Here is a 21,491-nt window from a genome sequence, read left to right as displayed (position 1 = left end):
CAGTGTTAATTTTGACTACAAATTTTGATTTAGTTATAGTCATAGCCTTTTGACTAAAATTCCATTTAGTTTTAGTCATATTTTAGTCATCCGAATTATTTTTAGTTTAAGTCGACTAAATATCATAATATTTTAGTCGACTAAATCTACAGTAAATTTAGTTGGCTTAAATCTAATGGGTTTGGTTTCAGTGCATTTAAAAAGCATTTCTCTAAAATTTCCAGACTCATTATATAGATTTGATATTAAGGTTTTATTATGATTATATTTTAGAAATGATCATAATAACAAGAACATGTCTTCCTTACCAATGTATATAGGCCAATTCAAATCCAGGCCTCGGGACCACTTCTCATATGTTTCTGAATCTGAATAAGTTCAGAACATGGATCTCTTCTTTTGAATCAGGTGCGATAAATAAGGGACCAAAATGGTTATATAGGCTGAGAAATTTACCAATGGTTATATAGATGGCAACTTGTTTACCATATTCTTCATTCTTTCAAGCAGACATATTTATTTATATAAATAAATTTAGATTATTCTTTAGAGCTACTAAAGTTTTTCAGTCAAGAGCAGTGACTGATTTTCTGTCTTTCTTTTGTTGCTTGATTAACATCAATGATTTGGACAATAGCAACTAAATTAGGCTGCTGTACCTTTAAAACTGAATGCACAGCTGCAATGGATGCAATGTACTGATACACGTTCTCCCTACTGTTTACATTCACTTAAGATGTAATCAACTGTGTTTACGCGAATACTTGTCAAAACGAACAATTCGACATCTTTTTGTGTGTAATTCTCCATTCGACGCGAAAGAGTACTTGCGCGCTGTGAGACGCGCTTCTGAGCTCAGAAAACTGGACGGAATTGAGTTCTCTCTTGCGTCATCAGATTTATCAATATGTCTGCTCTTCTCTTACTCCCACATATTTACATTTTTGAACGTTTTATGCGTCATGCAGCAAGTGTATGTTAGCTTATGTCCCGCCGGTTTATATGTACGCATCTAACCTCCAACCCACGCGGCAGATTCATTCTGAAAGAAACTCTTCCCAAATCATCCCTCCCTAACATTTTTGTCTCATTTTTTTCGTTGACGAAAATGTCAATAGATTTACGTCATAGTTTTTGTCATTCAAAAAGAGTTTTAGTTCGTTACCGTCTCGTTGTCGTCAGTGAAAAAAATGTCGTTGACGAAAATTATGACGAAAAACTATTTGTCAACAAAATTAGCACTGCCTAGGACAGAGACGGATGATGGGAAAATGACATTTACATAGTGTCTTAGTGCAAAGAGAACAAAATAAAGCAGTTGACATCACCAAAATTGACATTTTGCAAACTTAAGCCTCTAAAGCATGTTCTGTAATAATTTACAAAATCAGAAACAGAAAAGAAAAAAAACACGGCAGATTTTTTGAGAGAAATGTTGATTATAATATCCTTCTGAAAAAAATCTAAAAGGCATCATTCTCTATAGGGGTGTATCAATTAATTTGTTTATTCAGCTCATTGTCTAAAAATACTGCTGACTGAACTGAATTGATCTTGATATGACTTTTGCATTGTTAATAATTTGTGTTGGATAAATCCAAATGCTGAAAATCAAATGATTGTTTTTGATTGAGTTTTGATTAAATGATCAAGTTGGCAGTCACCACATTTTTAGACACATTTTCAGTGGGACTCATAGCCTCGTTCCAGTACAAATAATTAAATATGATTTCTACTCTGACTAAGATCCATTGATATAGATTGCCAAGATAGCAATGACTACTAATACTTTTCTAATGTTTTATTGACTTGGTAATTGCTTTTAAATCTAATTTAAAATCACTGCATTATGAATCCAATCAATTCATTGTCAGCTCAAAGATTAACATTCCTAATTAATTAAATGGACTTTCAACCTATATAACTATGTCATGATAACATGACAAAAGTTTTGGGTCATAATAAAAAATTATATAAAATAGATAATCGTTCATTTGAAATGTTGTCATGGCAACTAAATGAAATAACTTTGTAAATAGTAAAATCATTTGTAAAAGTAGTCTAAATATTAATATTACAACAGTATATAAACAATAAAAATAGTACATAAATCATATACATAGTGTCAAGCTCTATTTGTATGATAGATTGCAAATGTTGCAGCCTATGTAGAGTCTTCTGATCCATGACTTATAAGGTTCCATTTGTGTTAGGTTTTGCAACAGGTTTTGTCTCTAATGTTTTGTGACCCACTGGTCCTCTATTCACAGGTAGTTATTGTGTCCCAGTGTGCGAGATTATAGCCGTTCAGGAAAAAGAAGATGACACTCCATGTAAAAACACTGGGAAATGGCAGAAGGTTCCTCAGAGCCCAGCGGACCCCTGCCAGCACGCTTTCACAGGTACACCAGCATAATCAGACTGTCATCTGCTTATCTGGCCCTGATAACAGGGGAATACATAGTTTGTTACTTTATCTATATGTCGTGAGTGTATTATCAAAATGATACTGATCATACAGGTCACCTTTTACGTAGTTTTTGGAATAATGTGGCATTTTTGTTTGTGTTTCTCTTCAGTGTTCTATGTAGAGAGGACAAGGCAGCACTGCTGGTGGTGCAGCAACGTGACTTTCCACTGCTCTGATCATTCCCTGTGTCTGCTCTGGGTCCAAACTATTAGGGAACAACTTGCATTGCTGAGTGCGTCTTTTATTTTTGTATAATATAAACATTTACTATTGTAAACTAACAAGCTACACATAAACTATAGCAAAAACGACAAGTTATTGTTTATAGGTTGGTCAGTGATTTTCACTTAGAGTGGCCATATGCGCCGGTGATACGGGACACGTCCTGGCCAGAATTTTAATATTACCTAAAACATCCAAAGCAGTTTGACCAATAACATGCAGGTATTGTACATAATCGGTCAATCGTGAGGCTGCGCGTGAGAAGGTGAGATCTACAGGGAACGATCAAAGTGATGCCAATATGCGCACCTGTTTGTTTATACGTTTGACTTGAATGTCACTGCGCACTGATCAAAAAAGACACCAAAGTAGGTGCAAGAGCATTTCGAAAGCATAAGGAGCTGTCTGCTCTGCTCTCTATAGCTCTCATGAATGTCACACAACTATCGACCTGCACAGTGCAAACAGCCAAAACCTGGATATTTTAGGCAATATTACAATCCTGGCTGGGACGTGTCCCGTATGAACGGCACATATGGCCACCCTATTTTCACACCAGTTTTGTGTACATGAATAATCATTATGTTAATTGTGTCCTTTGTGTGAATTTATTATAAACATGCTTTTTATTTGATTATAGACTCTGAGAAAAGAGTCAATTACTACCACACATTTGGTACTGTACATAATTATGGTATACATAAATAATGGACACTAATTCATTTTTGACACAGCATGAAAACATCTCTCTTCAGTTTTATTCTGCATTTTAATTAGCCAAAATAGCTGGCATTTTTGTTAACCACTTTTTTTTTTTGATCTGTGCTCAGTAACTCCGCCCAAAATTGAATTTCATCTAAATAAATTTAAATATCAAATATGTTCTGATTTGATATTAGTGTTTGCTTAGAAACTGAGAAAATAATTGTACATTTGAAATAACCCAGAATGTTGCTTACCAATCCTATGGATATTTTGGGGGTGTTTTGAACCTAGTGTGGGCACAAGTACAGTTTTGGTCTTTTCTATGCTGCCACATCAGATTAAGTTTTTCAAAAGCAACTTAATGAAGTAGTATTTACAGCCTAGGTAGACTGTTGTAAAAAAAAAACTCACTTTTAATGCTCTGCCCACCTCTCATTCTGCAGCCAATCGACCGAAGAGTTTGTTAGTGTACATCAACCCCTACGGAGGAAAACAACGTGGGAAGCAGATTTACGACCACAAAGTGGCCCCCATCTTTTCCCGGGCTTCCATTTCCACCGACGTGATTGGTGAGTGCCCGTCAGCCGCCTGCATTAACATTTAAATAAAAAATGAGCTTTTATGCTTTGCAAATAGATCTCCGTTGGCAAATGGCCCCACCTGCCAACCCGTCCCACGAATATGATTTTATTTACAGCGTCATCTATCACAGGAGCTGGCCATAATGTAAACTGTGATAGTCGATAAACATAGTAATGCAAAGACATCCATTATTTATTAAGTTTGAGGGAGGAAGACCCTGGGTTGGTGTGAATATTGGCTGTTGGAGCTAAAGCTTACAGGCTTACTCAGCAGTTGCTTGAGGGTATTCTTTTTATGACCATGCGGACATTTTGTAAATGGTAAAGTACATGTCTGGCTGGACAAATACCATTCAAACCAAATCATTAGAGGAGCCAAACAAGATGTTCTGCCGAAGGTTTAATAAGCTCCATACATCACCTTTGGCATATATCATCAATGTGATCCACAGGGCTCGGTCCTAGGCCCCATTCATTTTCAGCACATCCCTCCGAGTTACGGCTTTACATCAGTGCTGATGGTAAAGAACCGGTAATGAAATGTACCGGGGATTGTTTTTCACCGTGACTTCAGCTTCATCATTTGATGTGGCTGATTGATGGTCTCCATCAAGCCAGCAGAAAAATGCAATTTAACTGCCAGATGAACATAATGATGTTTCTCCCCTCTGCTCAGCCTCGCTGTCATTGTCCCGTTAACAATGGCTTTTTCTCTTTTGTTTCTATAGTTACAGAGCGTGCAAATCATGCCAGGGACCACTTGAAGACAGAGGCTGATCTGAAGAAGTATGATGGGTGAGTGGGCATCCTGCTGGGAGATCACGGTCGCTGTGCAGCAACTCTTAATTTGCCCACCGAGGAATGCGTCCTCTGCAGCACAGCTCAGATTAACATTTGCACATCAATGCACATCGGTCTGGCACTGCGGCAAATGATGGCGGGCAGCTTTGGAAATGACAACTGAAAATAGAGTGGCTTTTGGTGACAGCAACATGGATGCTGCTTCATAGCTGGGCCAGAGGCTGTATTCACAAAACAACTCTGTCTGTTGCGTCTGGATCTTTTTTCTTTACTTTTTAACATCCACTTCTGTAAACGAGAGTTTAGACACAAATTTAATTCATTTGCACTCTACCTTTCACTGAAGAAAATTTAGTTTTAAACAAATATGCATTGAAGTGATCAGTGTAATCTCTCACTGCAGTGTGGTGTGTGTCGGAGGTGATGGCATGTTCAGCGAGATTATGCATGGCCTCGTCTCCCGCACGCAGCAAGAAGCTGGTGTGGATGAGAACTCTATGGAGGAGACCCTTATGCCGTGTGGACTTCGCATCGGCATCATTCCTGCAGGTTGGTCTATAGCAGTGTTCCCCAATTCTGGTACTGGAGCGTGTACCCAACACATTTTGTACATGTCCCTTCACACATCCCGTTCAGTTCATGAGTTCTATATAAACAAGCTGATGAGCTGAATCGAGTGCATTAGATAAAGGATGCATCCGAAATGTGCGGTGTTGGTGATGCTCCAGGACTGAGAATCTCTTGTCTACAGTCACAAATCTTACACAAGTCTATACAGCCAAGACAGTTCCTCAGAATGGATTTCATTGCTTTTTCATGCACGTCACTTCCTTGGCAGTGTTCCTGGAAGCATCCGTCACTTACGGTTCCATTACAGCGTTTGTGTTTTGAGATATTTCCAAGTCATTGTAAGTTTTGCACCTGCACATGGGCACAGCTGCATAATAGAGGAGAACTGCAGGAGATTATAGCTCTCTTGCAAAACCTAGTGAGCTGCCTAGAAAGCATGTTTAGGCATCAGAGGTGCACTCATGATATAAAGGCTGTTCAAATAATTGAAAGCAACATTGTTACCTTTGATGATACTGTGTTTTGATCAAATTTTAGTGGGCTATTGACACTATTATTTTTAAATAGTGGGTCTCTGTAAAGTTGCTTGTTGAATATTGCTGGCTTTTTTTTTCTGTCTAGCTTTTTTAAGTTTTAATACATTCTGATTGACAGCACTGCATGTATAATTTGTGGATAATCTGCAGTTAACACTGTTACCAAAAAATATTAAGCAGCACAACTGTTTTCAACATTGATATTAATAAGAAATGTTTCTTGAGTACCAAATCAGCATATTAGAAATGATTTTTGACACTAATAACTGGAATAATGACTACTAAAAATTCAGCTTTGCCTTCACGGGAATAAATAAAACTTTAAAATATATTAGAATTGGAAACATGCATTTTAAATTTTAATAGCATTTTACAATATTACTGTAAATACATTTTTAAAATGCAGCCTTGGTAAGAGAATTATTTCAAAAACATTAAAAAATGTTATTGCCCTTAAACTTCGGATGGTAGTATAATCTCTCTCACACACATAAAGCTTCAAAATATACAACACACTGCACCTTTAAAAAAAATGTTAAAGCCAGAGAATGGAAAAAAAAATCTTGGTCAATACTTGGGCAAAACATATTAATAAATGACCAACCTGAAAGAGCACAAGCAGAACAAATAGACTGTTGTCATGCACTACAGAATGCCCTTCACAAGAGCTCTGCCAGCAATTGATAACTTAATGACTGTGGCTTATCAAATCGTGTTTTCTGATATAACTGTTTGCCAGATAAACCTGACAATGTCGAACCCTTTAGAGTCTAGGTTGTTATCAGTTACGTTATCAGCGTGTGTAATTCTGTGTATTTATGGCCTTATCTCACATTGTCCGGGCATGCAAGGACTAGTGACAGTTTCTAAGAAGAGCTCCTGGTCCATTATCTTGTTTCTGGATGACAACTGATCTGAGGGAATTTGAGACAAACCTTTGACTTTAATGTCTAATAGATGAAAGCATCTGAAACCACTGACAAAAACGAACCATGCATTTAACATTGTAGTATCATGTTTATTTGAAAATGTACCATGTTAAAATGTAATAATACCATTTTAGATTAGATGTTTAATACACGAAAGCATCTGAAACGGCTGACAAAACCAAAAAAGTTCTAAGCTATTACCATGTTATATTTAAAAATGATGATGATAGTAATAATAATAATAGTAATATTTTTTTGGAATGTATAGCATACTGATTTTTGGATATATGCCTTTTCCATGTTTTTGGACACGTTTTGATAATACTATGTTTTTTTGTTGTTGTTTTTTTTTTTTTTTTTTTTTTTTTTTTATCTATGCCATATTAATATAACACATTATTTATATTATTTAGTATCCTTTTCAAAATATTTTATTAAATGATTACATGGATCATTTGTTCCTTTTATTTATTTGATTACAATTACATGAGACTTTAATATTAATAATTTTTTTGAATATGTAACATTCCAATGCCTTTTTTATGATTTATATTCTTTTTATTATTATTTCATTTAATACATATAATTCCATGGACATCTTTATCTGATGTATTTGTGATAAAATTTTAAATTAAAGAATTTACATATTTACGTAATGGTTAAATGATCTTCATTAAAGGGGTCCTATTATGCCTGTTTTTTTTACAAGATGTATTATCCTTGTAAAGTCTCGGGTGTCCCCCACTACCCCACTAATCATTTATTTTTCCATGCTGTAAATGGCCCTTTTGTAACCATGGTACTGTATATAGATATGGTAATTATTACAATGTTATCTAACGTTATCAGTGTGTCATGGTACTGCAGCAGTAAGGAACTGACATTTAAGCCACATGCTGTTTATTGCTCTTTAAATGGTTTTATCATGATATATAAATTGAAAAACATCGTATTTTACTTTTTCCACCTTTGTGGAAACAATAATGGGATCTTGAAATAATCAGTCTGGCACATTTGCAGATTGCAGTCTGTGTGTTTTTGCTGTTATATAAGCAATTTGAGGAAGAGGAATTAGATTACCAGACAGCATATAAGAGACAGAAAGAGGGCTGAACTCATCTGAAATCTCATCTCTCCATATAACAGTGCCCTGCAATGCTTCAGCTACAATCATTTCATGATCGAAAAACTTTCTTATTCTCACAGGGGCTGAATAGACTAAAAACTCCATTGGCTTGTGATGTTTGGTTAGCGTTCACAATTGAAGGTTAGATTGCAGCTGCCCCCGTATGCCACCAAAATTGAAAATGAAAGTGTCATTTTCATACATTAACCTTCAGAGTGAATTATGAGAGATAGATTTAGGCCATTTCTGAACCCCTGACCCATGAAATGTGTTTTTGAAACAGGTTCGACTGACTGTATATGCTACGCCACGGTTGGCTCAAATGACCCTGTCACTTCAGCACTGCACATCATTGTGGGTAAGTACTCATCTCCATATCTGCAGTATGATAAAGCATATCAGGCTATGTATGTATATTTATGGTTATGTAAATTTATTTTCAGTATTTGCAAGCTAGGTCTGAGTGCTATCGCAGTATATTTAGTTATTTATTTATTTATTGTTCAGCAAGGGCATTACTACAGTTACTGCTTTCCTTTGGATGTCATGACATGACCATACCTTAACCAGGGTAAAATTACTGTAACTTACAGCTTTGAGTGACATATTGCATGAATAAAGCATAACACCAAAATGGAAAATGTTTACTGTGCTACTTTTGCAGAGACGGATATCTAATTATGCTGCAATATGCACTATTCTTGTGTGTGGTGTCCTAGCACAGGATTCTGATGTTATCAGCTTGTGTTTTCTGAAATCCATCCTGGCTTTTTGTGCAGGTGATTCTCAGGCAATGGACATTTGCTCGGTACACAATGAAGACCGCTTCCTGCGCTACTCTGTGTCACTACTGGGTTACGGGTTCTACGGAGATGTGCTGACAGACAGTGAGAGGAAGCGCTGGATGGGCCCGGCACGTTACGATATCTCAGGTACACAGGAAGTGATTTTTTTTTTTTTTTTTTTGTATCTAGGGCTAAAAATGCGACATGCGATACCTTGTTAAAAAATGGGATATTCGATATGCGATACGATATTGCTTAAAGTGTGTAAAATCAATTTCAATTATATTTTCAAATATTTAAAAATGAAAATTATATAACCAATTTGTTTCACATTCTTTCTTGGAAAAGAAAGAATCACTGTAACTACTGAAAGTGACCAGCAGTGTTTTACCAGTACATAAAAAGTAATGTCACAAATCAGAAAATGTAATTTTAACATCAGTGTGAACAAACAAACAAAAAACAATTAATGACACTAATTTTATATCTTTGTAACTTTGCTTTCCATACACATTAATTACTTCTTCATATACCACAGCAAAAGTCTGAGAGAGTTCAAACATGATTAAAGGCAAGTGAACAGTCAGTAAAAAGAAAAAGAAAGAAATACACAATTTACAAGGTATTTAGATACAGAAATGTAATAATTAAGTGTAAAATAACACTGCATAGTGTTCACTGTGTGAATTAAATTGATTAATCTTTGTTATAGTTGTTTTGTTGTTTGATTAACATTAGTGACATATTCAGCAGCACTTATTTATAGGTGGCTGTCCCTTTAAAACCAACTGCACAGATCTAGTATAATGATACACATCCGATTTATTTCTCAGCTGTTTACATTCATTTAAAACATAACCGACTGCATTTACGAGAATGATCATCGAGACAGGTATTTAGACATAATTCTGTCTATGTGCCTGTTCAAACATGAGGAGATATGAATCAACTCTGTGTTCGCGTGCTGTCTGAAACGCGTCTCTGTGTGTATGTGTGCGCTTTGCACGTATGCGGCAGAACTGAAGAGACGCTGTGCGAGCTGCGGCTTGTGCGTGTGCTTCAGGAGTTGTTTTCTGCAATTTATAGCACTTAACACTTTTTAACGTGCGTCGAACTAAAACTTTGACCATTTGCAATGTTTTGATTTAAGTAACCTATTATTAAAATGACTCCTGATATGCATATTGCGATATTTACATTTGCGATATTTTGATAATTTCGATATATCGTGCAGCCCTGTTTGTGTCTGCGATTTTGGATGGAAATTCTTATTTTATTGTTAAATTATTTTATTCATTTATTTATTTATTTATTTTACAGGTGTTAAAACCTTTCTGTCACATCGCTACTATGAGGGAACTGTGTCCTTCTTACCTGCTGAAGGGAACGTGGGAACTCCCAGAGACAAAATGCAGTGCCGAACTGGGTAAATGCTGTTCTGTATTTTTTGTATTAGGGATGCACCTAATGTTCAGCAACCAAAATTGTTTGGCCGAAAATAGAAGAAAAAGCTTGTTCGGTGTTCGGAATAACCGAAAAGACCAAATAAATTGTACCGAACAATGATGTGACTTGATCAAATAAAGGAGTGCAATAATGCAGCAAACATGTTGGCAGTGTAGAAGCATTTAAAAGTGTCCAAGAAAGACGAAAAATCATTAAAATCACTGACAGCAAGAGACTATTTAGAACTACATTGCATGTCTTCAATGAGAAGAGGAAGGGGTTGTGTTGCAGGTTAACTGTTTTGTGATTGAAATCACGAAATGGCCTCAAAAAATTAGTAAATAAAGTTAAAGTTACGTTTTCTAATACACGCACTGATTGCATTCAAACAGGGCTGCACGAGCTCACGGCGCGATCTGCTCGTTAGCCAGGGACAGGGTTCAAAATCTGCACTGAAACTGTTACTCGTCAGCTGCTGAGTAACATTTTTATGCATTTTTAAAATAAAATAAGAAAAGTAATTATTAATAAAATAAGAAAAGTATACTATTAATACATTTATAGTAACACTCATGCATAGTGTTAAAATTGGGATCTGTAATATTTTCTGCTAAGCAAGTAAAAAAGACATAACTGATTCAAGAATGGGGTCTCAGAAATGGCAATTAATAAAAAACTTAATTTTAAGTAAATTTTTTTGTAATTGATTTTTTCTTTGAAAAACTAGACAAAACAGTAAAAAGCATATTTTGGCTATTTAATTTATAACATGGGACATTTTTTTGGCAAAATATATTGGGAAAAAGGCGGAAAAAAACGTATTCGGCCTTCGGCCCAGTGTTTCATTTTGTTCGGCTTGCATACAACATGACTTGAACGCGTATAATTAATCATTTAAGCCATCATTTGATGTGTTTAATTATATTGTAAACTAGAACTAGAAGATATTTACACTCTAAATTTTGAAGTCAGTAGGATATTTTAATGTTTTGAAGATATTGAAGAAGAAAACAAAAACTGCATTTATTTGAAATAGAAATCTTTTGTAACATTATAAACATCTTTACTGTCACTTTTAATAAATTCAATGCAACGTTGGTGAATAAATTTAATTAGTTTAAAAAAAAAAACTTACTGACCCCAAACCTATTCACAATATATTCAAGATGTAAGTACATATAAATTACTAAGTAAATATTTTAATAAAAGGAATAGATATAATGGTCCCATATTTAAAGCATGCCTTAATTATTTTTATACTAGATTTTTACTTATTTGTGTTAAATAGATATATAGCTCTGTTCCCCACCTCTATTGTTAACAGGTGTTTCTGTCTTGCAGGTGTAGTGTCTGTCGGCAATCCTCTTCTGACAAACTGGTCAGCAAAAATGAAGACAGCGTTTCTGATGCTGGTGAGGAGCATTTGGGAATACTCTCTTTATGCCAGTGTTAAACTGAGCTTGGGCATTGACAGGAAGTCTCATATCTACCCTGTGGTAAATGCGCCCAACCTCAGTACAGGCCAACAAAGTGCATTTCCAGCCATGATTTGTAATGCCCCCATCTGTCGGCTCGACTGGCACGCTGTTTGTGAACATTAGGCCAAATGGTTCAAGCTGCCGCCCGGCTGATCATTTAGAGAGTGCACACACACACACACACACACACACACACACATCATATTATCTCTGCCTCTCAGCACCCTCAGAACAACTGGCACCTCCGTTACCCAGCATTCTGTGTGTTTACCCTGAGCACTGATAAGTGCTGTTTACAGACACACACTCTCTGCCCTCACAATCCCAAATTGGCATTTGTGCATGATGATTTCCTGAACGCTTTAGACCGCGTGACATAAATAGAGTCTTGTGGGAAGAATAAGGGGAAGAATGGTGTAAACAGGAAAGGGAGTCGAGGGCCCTTCATCAGTGAGAGAGCACCACAGCTATACTTGCTTTGAGATTTACAATCACCTGGCTTTGATCATTTTTCCAGTTTATAGCAACACTATAAAAACTGATTTTCAAAATTGTAAATAAAATAAATCTTGTAAGGTCTACAAGAAAGTACTATTTCAGTATTTATTATTTCACCTCAAAATTTTATGTTGAACTCAGTGTTACTTGCCTTTTCTGTGTAAATTGTATGTGAAAGTACTCTTTCGGTATTTCACCTTTAACTTCAAAATGTTGTTTAACTCAATGTTGCTCACACTTTCTGTGTAATAACTTGTGAATTTACTAAGTAAAAATAATTTCAAAGTAATTTTTTTATTCAGTGTAGATTTTTGTATTTTTGGAATTCAGTGCAAAATTGATTTCTAATTTGAAGTCAAGTCATTTATTTATGTTGCACTTTATACAATGCATATTGTTTCAAAGTAGCTTTACAGGGATAAACAGGGAACTAATGGTTCAGTGATGGTTCAGAGATCAATTCTGCTGTAAAGCAGCTGTAAAAAAAAAAAAAAAAGTGTCACTTTTCAGCTGAGGTCAATCTAGTGATGATTAAGTTCCCTTCAAGAAAATCAATTATGAATTGAGTTCAATTCAGCTGTAAAGTAGCTCTGCGGAAAACAGTAATGTCATCATTCAGTTCAGTTATCATCCAATCGTGTCATTTGATTCAGTAATATTGCTGGATATTACGTGCCCCCAACTAACCAAACCAGAGGCGACAGTGAAAAAAAACTGAACTACATCGGTGACAGAAATGGAGAAAAAACTACATGCAACTACATGTCAACTAGCAGTCATTAGAGTATTAGTAGACTGTCTGCTTAATACTGTATCTTCCACAACATACTGACTATGAGAAACTTTGCAAGTATAGGTCAGCTTATTCTACTAACCTTAAACCTAACCTAACAGTCTACTCAGAGAGTTAGTAGACATGTAGTTGCAAATTAATGAGAATTAGTTGACCTGTAGTTGCAAAGTTTCTTAGATAGTAGAATGTCAAAAGCCGACAAAATTAAAATAAAGTTCTGAGATTTTGAAGTTCTAAGGTTCAGAGATGTTTGGGTGTTGTTCTTGGTGGTTGCCTACTGTAGGCTATCCACAATGCTTAAAAAAAACGCATTTATCAAAGTCTGTAAAAAGGGTCTATAGACTTCACTGCTTAGAGGTATACTAGTTATTCACATGATGTTGTTGTATTTCAGAGTGTCAGGATACGTGGACGGTCATCAGGGGAAAGTTTTTGGCCATCAATGCTGCCAGCATGAGTTGTGCTTGTCCTCGCAGTCCTAAAGGCCTGTCGCCATCAGCGCACTTAGCAGATGGAACTACTGACCTCATCCTCGTCAGGAAGTGCTCCCGACTCGACTTCCTGCGCCACCTGCTGCGCCACACCAATAAGGACGATCAGGTTCCTGATTTATCTCAACAGAAAACATCAGTAGATTTAACATGATATCTTTTTTTAATGAAAGCGATGAAGCAATTCCATTCATGTTTCATCAAAGGCTGGGAAAAAACACCACTTTCTTTAACTGGCACTCTACAAAAAAGTATCCCTGCTGTCCACCAAATGCTTATTTTATATATTATATTAGTATAAATTCATATGTATCTTTAATTAACTGCAAGTTTTTTTGTTTTTTTTTTTGGAAACAGAGCAGATAATTATGTTATTTGAAGTTCTTAATAACAGCAGGGTTTCTACAGTCATGGAGAACCTTGTTTAGTCTTGTCAAAGTCATGGCAATTTGTATATTTTTTTTAATGCATAACTCCTTAAATATTTAAAGAACTAGAAATAGCTAGTTCAGTCTTTACCAAAACGATCTTTTATCCAGTAATCACAAATATTAAAAAATTCATTAGCATTGGAATCTTGTAACAGTTCATAATTCAAATGCCTCTAATAAAATTATCCAGCCAAGTTTATTTCTCATCAAAATATAGTTCTTGGCCTATTTATTTGTATTTTTGTAAATTCAGATCCCAAATTTACTATGACATTATGAATCTAAAAATGTCTGATCTCTTTAATGATTTTGAAAGAGGTCTCACCATGGGTTTATTTATTTATGAAAAACACAGTAAAAACAGTAATATTTTGAAATATTATTACATTATAATAACTATTTTCTTTTGTAATATAATTTCGTAATATATTCTAGTAATGACAAAGCTGAATTTTCAGCAGTCTTTGTGTCACATGATCCTTCAGAATCATTTGAATATGCTGATTTGTGCTTAAGAAACATTCATTCATTATTCATTATTTCATTCAGTTGAAAATGGTCTTGCTGCTTCTTGTGGAAACCGTACTACTGTTTCTTTCCAGATTCTTTGATGAATAGAATGTGAAAAAGAACAATATTTGTTTCAAATAGAAATATTTAGTAACTTGCTAAATAAAAGTATTAATTTCTCTTTCTCAAAAAAATAAAAAAAAAATGTACACTTAACGTTTAATGATATTTGACGTGGGATACAGAAAGCATTACCCTTGTTCTCTTTCTTTGTTCAGTTTGATCACTCTTTTGTGGAGGTGTACCGGGTCAAGCAGTTCCGATTCACCCCGAGATATCAGGAGTGTGATTCTGAAGTGGACCTGAGAGAGAGCGGAGTGACAGGCAAGCGATTCCTCAGTCAGATCTGCAGGGAGCACAGAGCCTGTGGCTGCATGCCTTCCCAGAGCAACTGGAACTGTGATGGAGAGATCCTCCCACACAGTGCCATTCAAGTCCGGTACGTGTCCTTATCCAGATACGCCCTCTGTGTTTGCGGTTTCGTTTTTATGAGTTCATGTATTGGACTCGGTGGAAGTGAACCCATTACTCTACTGTTCGAGTTGCAGAAATGCTTTATCTAGATAATTCACTTGAGTGATTCACCCACTCTACAAATTATGAAAAATTATGAATTTTAAAGATGCATGTAGTGAAAATGAGAACTGTTACACCGTGTCATGTTTCAGAAAGGAAAAAGTGGGCCATTATAGTTTTAATACACTAATTACTTCAAGCAAGTCCTCATTGTTGTTGTAATTAAGGGGTGTGGACATCACTGCCACTCACACTCAGACTTCCTCATATATTTAAGAGATGTTACTGTCTCTTTTAGACCTTATATGAATAGCTTTCAGCTTCAGAAAATGTTCCTCTGACACAAAATGAGCAGCGTTTGTCAATTAGTGGAAGCTGTAGTTGAAATGTTGAGGTCTTTTGAGCACAAGATTGTATCATCTCGGCACTAGCATACTAAGCAGGGTAAATAAATGGACTTTTGTGGCCTGAACCTGTGGAAAAGATGCTATTAAAATTAAAAACTCCCTCCATTGTGCCTGCAGAGGAGTTGTTCTCCTCCTTGATACACCAAGACGGCTCACCCAAATGCATCATTTCCTTCACGCCCCATTGTTCAGTGTCAACAATGCGTAGCAATGAAATGCTCCTAATTTAATGGCCCTCTCACTGTTAAAGGCTCACTTCCTTTAATTAAAATAGAAGTCCATTCATTTATTCCATTTTCAGCTTCAGTAATTGTTTCTCGAATGAGTAAGCAAATAACCTGTTGAGATAATTGATGATGATACCACGGACGAAAAAGGCAATCGCCTGGCACTGAACTCACCTCCAGAGTATTGAGTGGAATTAGAGGAAATTAAAGAGTCACCGAACCTCCTAAGAGCGCATGCATTTAACTACAAAACTTTTTACTCAACACGACATAGCGTTTATTGCTTACCAGCACTTTCTCATACTTTGTTTTAGTCTAGGACACAACGCATTAGTGGTGTTTACTAAGGCAAGTATCAGTGTTACTATTGCAAATCGTTTGAGTTGGGGATTTAAACAAACCACTGTACTTAAATATTACACTTATATTGAAATATTAAAGGGGTCATAAGATGCGATTTCATGTTTTCAAATATTCTTTATAAAAGTTAAGACTCATCCATGCCTTCCTAACATGCCTCATTCAAACACGCCCCCAGATATCTATGTCACTGTGTTGGAAGATTTGAATAACACCACCCAAATGTTTACGCAAAGAAAGAGGCATAACTTTTACTCTAGCTGTAGTATTGTTGCTGTGGCTGCCATGTCGTGGAGACGCTGTGTGTTTCCAAATACGGTAAGGGACGTAACATTTCAGACATTCGCTTGAGGTATTTGGCCAATCACAATGCACTGGATAGCTGGCCAGTCAGAGCACACCATGCTTTTCAGAATGATGAGCTTTGTAAAAATCAACACTTTTCAGAAAGGCGACACATTCAGAAAAAATTTGTTTTTTTTTAACCTTATTACACCAAATAATGTTATTTTTAGCATCGTCATATGACCCCTTTAAGCAAATAAACAATATTAGAGTATACAGTACAGGTCAAAAGTTTGGAAACATTACTATTTTTAATGTTTTTGAAAGAAGTTTCTTCTGCTCATCAAGCCTGCATTTATTTGATCAAAAAATACAGAAAAAAATTTAATATTGTGATATATTATTACAATTTAAAATATATTTTTTTTAATTTATTATGCTTTAAATTATCATTTATTTCTTTGAAGCAAAGCTGAATTTTTAGGATCATTATCACATGATCCTTTAGAGATCATTCTAATATGATGATTATCAAAGTTGGAAACAGTTCTGCTGCTTAATATTTTTTCAGAACATGTGATAGTTTTGTAGGATACTTTGATGAATAAAAAGTAAAAAAAAAAAAAAAAAAAAAAAAAAGCAGCTATGTTTTAAAATATAAATATTTTGTAATAACAATATAGACTACTGGTCAGTAATTTGGGTCAGTAAGTTTTTTTTTTTTCTTTTTTTAAATATAAATCAATAATTTTATTCAGCAAGGATGTGTTAAATTGATAAAAAGTGATAGTAAATGAAAATATATTATTAGAATATATATTATTAGAATTTTTTTTTTTTTTTTGAATAAATGCAGTTCTTTTTTAACCTTTTATTCATCAAATATATTAGACAGCAGAACTGTTTTCCAACACTCATCATAAAAATGCAGAATATTAGAATGATTTCTAAATGATCATGTGATAGACTGGATGTTACATGTGACACTGAAGGCTGGAGTAATGATGCTGAAAATTCAGCTTTGCATCATCACAGGAATATATTATTTTTTTTAAGTATATTCAAATAGAAAACTATTATTTTAAGTTGTAATAATATTTCACGATATTACTGTTTTTCTGTATTTTTGATCAAATAAATGCAGGTTTGATGAGTAGAAGAGACTTCTTTCAAAAACATTAAAAATAGTAATGTTTCCAAACTTTTGACCTGTACTGTATATATTTAATCAGAGCAGGCTCAAAAATTTACATATACATACAAACAATTTTCAGTTTTTAGCTGAAATTAACACTACTCCACGGAAAGATTATCAATTAATAAAGGTACCTTGCATAATACCATCTCAAAACAAATACAATATCACATTTGAATTATATAACCAGCTCATATGGCTTTTCTGACAGTCAAGTCACTTTTATGTACATAGCACTTTTAACAATACAGATTGTCTCAAAGCAGCTTTACAGTATTAAACAGGAAAATAGTGTAAAGTAATGCAAAAGTAATGCAACAGTAAATACTTAATTTACAGTTAAAGTCAGTTCACCATTTATTCAGTGATGTCGTCATCCAGCTCAGTTCAGTTCAAATATTAGTAGTAAACATATTAAACTTGCTCAGTAGCTCACCTGGTATAGCATTGCACTTGTCATGTGGAGCGCTCTGGTACGAGTTCCATGAGTCACAATAAAGTTAATTGGATATTGCATTTGAAATGGCGAGGTTGCTTCAGCAAATGAGATTTTCTCTCATGTTTGCATTTGTTAAGACTATGGGTTAGGTTTAGTGCAGGTGGTACGTTATTTTCAAACTCAGTATCCATTAACTGCCGCAATGTGTCATTTTGAGTAGAAAATTAACTCCAGATGTGACACAATCACAAGTTACTAAGCCTAACAATAAAATCAATGAGAAAAAGTGTAAATACAGCTGAAAAACAGGGGAAAAAATCAGCCTTATTAATTATTCATGCCCCAGTGCAAAATGGGAACACCAGTATAAGAAACGTTGAGAAGATTTTTTTATTTTAGCTTGAACTAACTTTCTCATGTAAAAATTACATTTGTTTTTTTCTGTAGGATTTACTTCACCACATAATCATTTTTATCAGTGCACACACAGGCATGTTTTTTCCAGTAAGCCTAGGGTGGTTTTTAGCATGCTGTTTGTTCCAGTGAAGTGTTAGCATTTTGTTAGATTTTTTTTTTTTTTCTCTGTCTTAGGGTCCACTGCCAGCTGATCAAGCTGTTTGCGAGAGGCATCGAAGAGCAGCAGGTGTTTGAGGACCCTTACGCTCATTGTGCAATATAGATCTCCACTCCACTTAAAAGACCTCCAGCTGGATCATTAAGAGTGAGATTCTTTGAATGGAAGAGTCACCTTCAGCTCAGCACAATGTCATGCCGTTTCTAATGCTGTTTTACCCAGATAATCCTCATGATGATGCATTGAGTCAACACCATTTTCACAGCATTTATAAAGGCTTTATTAGATTTGTGTAAGATTGGATCAGCTGTTTCAGCTAGGCATTAGCTTTGCCGATTTTTTCATTTCAACCCTTGAAGTCCTTGAAGTAGCTGGTGATATCTCTTGCTGCATGTGACAGCTTCCGGTTGTCAACATTTGTCTTCCACCACGACCAAGCTGGTCTTGAGATTAGCACTAATTAAATCCCAAAGTCAAATTCCAGGAACTGTGAAAACTCTGGTAGTGTAAAAGAAGATATTTTGAAGAATGTTGGTAAACAAACAGTTGCTGGTTGCCACTGGTGTCCATAGTGTGGAAAAAAAAATACAATAAAAGTCAATTAATTTAAAAACTATTCATTTAAAAAGTTAGCAGTTCATGCATGGAAATGTAGCATTAAAGAGCTAGACAGCTACACTGTGTCACTGCAGGGTCAGTGTATGTACGGCTGTTTATCAGACGGAATGTAAATGTAAATACTGTAGCGCTCATCTCTGCGTTGTCTTTCTTGGTTGCAACCCCTGAGAATATTTCCTCCCTTAATAATGAATTTTGTGTTTTTTGTCTTATTTCTTATGAAAGCTCTTATTGTTTCTGCGGTATCGAAGAATGAAGGTGTTTATGATAGACAGAGAAATTGCTTTTTGCTGTTGTGCATGTCCGCTGCTTTAATATGCAATTTTTAAAGTGTTTCCTTGAGCTGTACTTGTGATTGAGGGTATGGATTTCCCAAGATGTATCTGTAAAGGCAACACAACTTCTGTAGCTATTACAGGGAAAACATTGTTCACATCCTTCATAGACTGAAAGTTTGTCGGGAAGCTCATTTTTGCCACACAAAAAAAAACAAAAAAAAAATCATGGTAAATCATAATTATGACACTAAGTCACAATTGGGTCATAATTAAGTCATTATTGAAAACTGAAATTAAAATAGTAAAAAAAAAATACTAATAAAAATAAAAATCATAATTAATATTTATTTTTAATATTTGAATTAATAATCATAATTAAAAATGACTCAAAATAAAAACTGCCATAATAAATAAAAGTCATAATTATAATACTAAAAGGTCATAACTGAAAACTGAAATAAAAATAAAGATAAATAGAAATACTAAAAAATACTGATAAAAAAAATGACAAAAACATAAAATTGATAAAGCAAACTTGATAGAATAGATACAACGTTTTTCTTACTTTATCATAATTTTGACTTTTTATCTCATAATTGACTTAGTATTTCATAATTTTGACTTTTCTTATAATTTGTCATAATCTCATAATTTTTATTTACCAAAGCTTTTTTTTTCTCTCTCTCTCTCTCCTGTGGAAATGGGCTTCACATGATTGTCATGTGTGTCAGTCTCGGAAAGAAATTCCCAAGTAACATTTCACCTTGAAATTAAAAAGAAAATTAAGAAATTATATTCTAACGACAATGAAAACCTTTTTGTAATTTAATTGAATTATGTATTTTTGCATTGCATTGTGACATTATTTTCATAACTGATAAGCACATTTTCTTTTAATTATTGTAGTGAAATATGACCAGGATATTTCTTGACAGTTTTAAATGTTAATCACCCATGTATACTAAGGACGATGGAAAAGATGTCCTCATATGCGACCAGGCAATTCAGATGTCATGAACCTCTGCTGTTTATGAATTATGAACTGTGGCTTCCTATTCTTGTGTGTGTAACAGTATTTGTATTGTGTGTAGTTAATCCAATGTCAAAGCGTGCGTATTTGACACCTATTCTACTATCGTTGGTGGCCTACTTCAGACCTAATCAATCCCAATACACACTGTGTACGCACATGATGTGCCACCAACTTTCCCTACTGATCCAAAGATACCATTCACAGCCCATTTTAATTACTTGAATGTGGCCACGGTTTTCACCTTCGTGCTGCCCTGGCGGCTGATGTTCATTTATGGCTCATGACAGGTGACAGTATAATGTACTACAATGGTTGTCCAGTACTGTTTGTGTGTTTTCAGCTGAAGTTAAACAGAGTTCTCTCAGTAGGGTGTCGCCTTATGCAGTCAAGCACTTGTCAAGACTCAGTAATGACTGATAATGAAGTCATCTTGCAGGACTCGAGATGATGTGTAAGACCTGACGTTTATTTTGATGTGCTGAATGAAATGCAAAGAAAATCCATGAATAAAGTTTATTGAACAATCATTAGTTTTCTGAGTGGTCAGTTTTGGAGATTCATTCAAGAAAGGATGTTAGTGTGAAACTCACTAAAACTGTCATGAACAATGCCAAAATCATAATAAAACATGCAAAACAACATTTTGGGGGAGCATAGACTATTTTATGACATTTAATTTTCTTGTTACTACAAAACACATTTGTAACATAGTAGTAACATTTGTTACTAGAATCTTGGAATCTAATTTCTTGGATTCTCATGATAATTCAACCAAAAATGAAACTTCTGTCATTAATTACTGACCGTCGTGTCGTTCAAAACCCGTAAGACCTTCGTTCATCTTCGGAATGCAAATTAAGATATTTTTGATGAATTCTGAGAGCTCTCTGACCCTCCCATAGACAGCAAGGATCCTAACACCATCAAGATCCAGAAACGTAGCAAGGGCATTGTTAAAATAATCCATGTGACATCAGTGGTTCAACCATAATTTTTCGAAGTTATGAGAATGTTTTTCTTTGTGTGCAAAGAATAGCCTACATTGTCATGGATGCATTGTCTACATTGTTTACTCTTTGATCTGAACAAAACAATGTATCCACATGGCGCAGCTGACAAAGAACAGC

General features: G+C 35.0%; 1 protein-coding gene across 1 annotated transcript in view; it reads left to right on the top strand.

The window, feature by feature from the left end:
* The window catches only part of LOC109094430 (ceramide kinase-like), a 31,165-nt gene extending 10,274 nt beyond the window's left edge, over nucleotides 1-20,891 (top strand). The window contains exons 2-13 of the mRNA XM_042722424.1: nucleotides 2,271-2,402; nucleotides 2,580-2,702; nucleotides 3,841-3,966; nucleotides 4,707-4,773; nucleotides 5,183-5,328; nucleotides 8,224-8,298; nucleotides 8,720-8,872; nucleotides 10,046-10,151; nucleotides 11,513-11,583; nucleotides 13,335-13,540; nucleotides 14,651-14,871; nucleotides 18,453-20,891. Of these exons, the coding sequence (XP_042578358.1) occupies nucleotides 2,271-2,402; nucleotides 2,580-2,702; nucleotides 3,841-3,966; nucleotides 4,707-4,773; nucleotides 5,183-5,328; nucleotides 8,224-8,298; nucleotides 8,720-8,872; nucleotides 10,046-10,151; nucleotides 11,513-11,583; nucleotides 13,335-13,540; nucleotides 14,651-14,871; nucleotides 18,453-18,540 (1,514 nt within the window). The 3' untranslated portion in view covers nucleotides 18,541-20,891. The remainder of the gene's footprint in view (nucleotides 1-2,270; nucleotides 2,403-2,579; nucleotides 2,703-3,840; nucleotides 3,967-4,706; nucleotides 4,774-5,182; nucleotides 5,329-8,223; nucleotides 8,299-8,719; nucleotides 8,873-10,045; nucleotides 10,152-11,512; nucleotides 11,584-13,334; nucleotides 13,541-14,650; nucleotides 14,872-18,452) is intronic.
* Nucleotides 20,892-21,491: the final 600 nt, after the last annotated feature.

This window comes from Cyprinus carpio, chromosome B4 (assembly GCF_018340385.1).
Source record: "Cyprinus carpio isolate SPL01 chromosome B4, ASM1834038v1, whole genome shotgun sequence".
Classification (NCBI taxonomy): Eukaryota; Metazoa; Chordata; class Actinopteri; order Cypriniformes; family Cyprinidae; genus Cyprinus; species Cyprinus carpio.
Note: the sequence above shows the minus strand (reverse complement) of the source record. Positions and strands in the feature narration are given on the sequence as shown.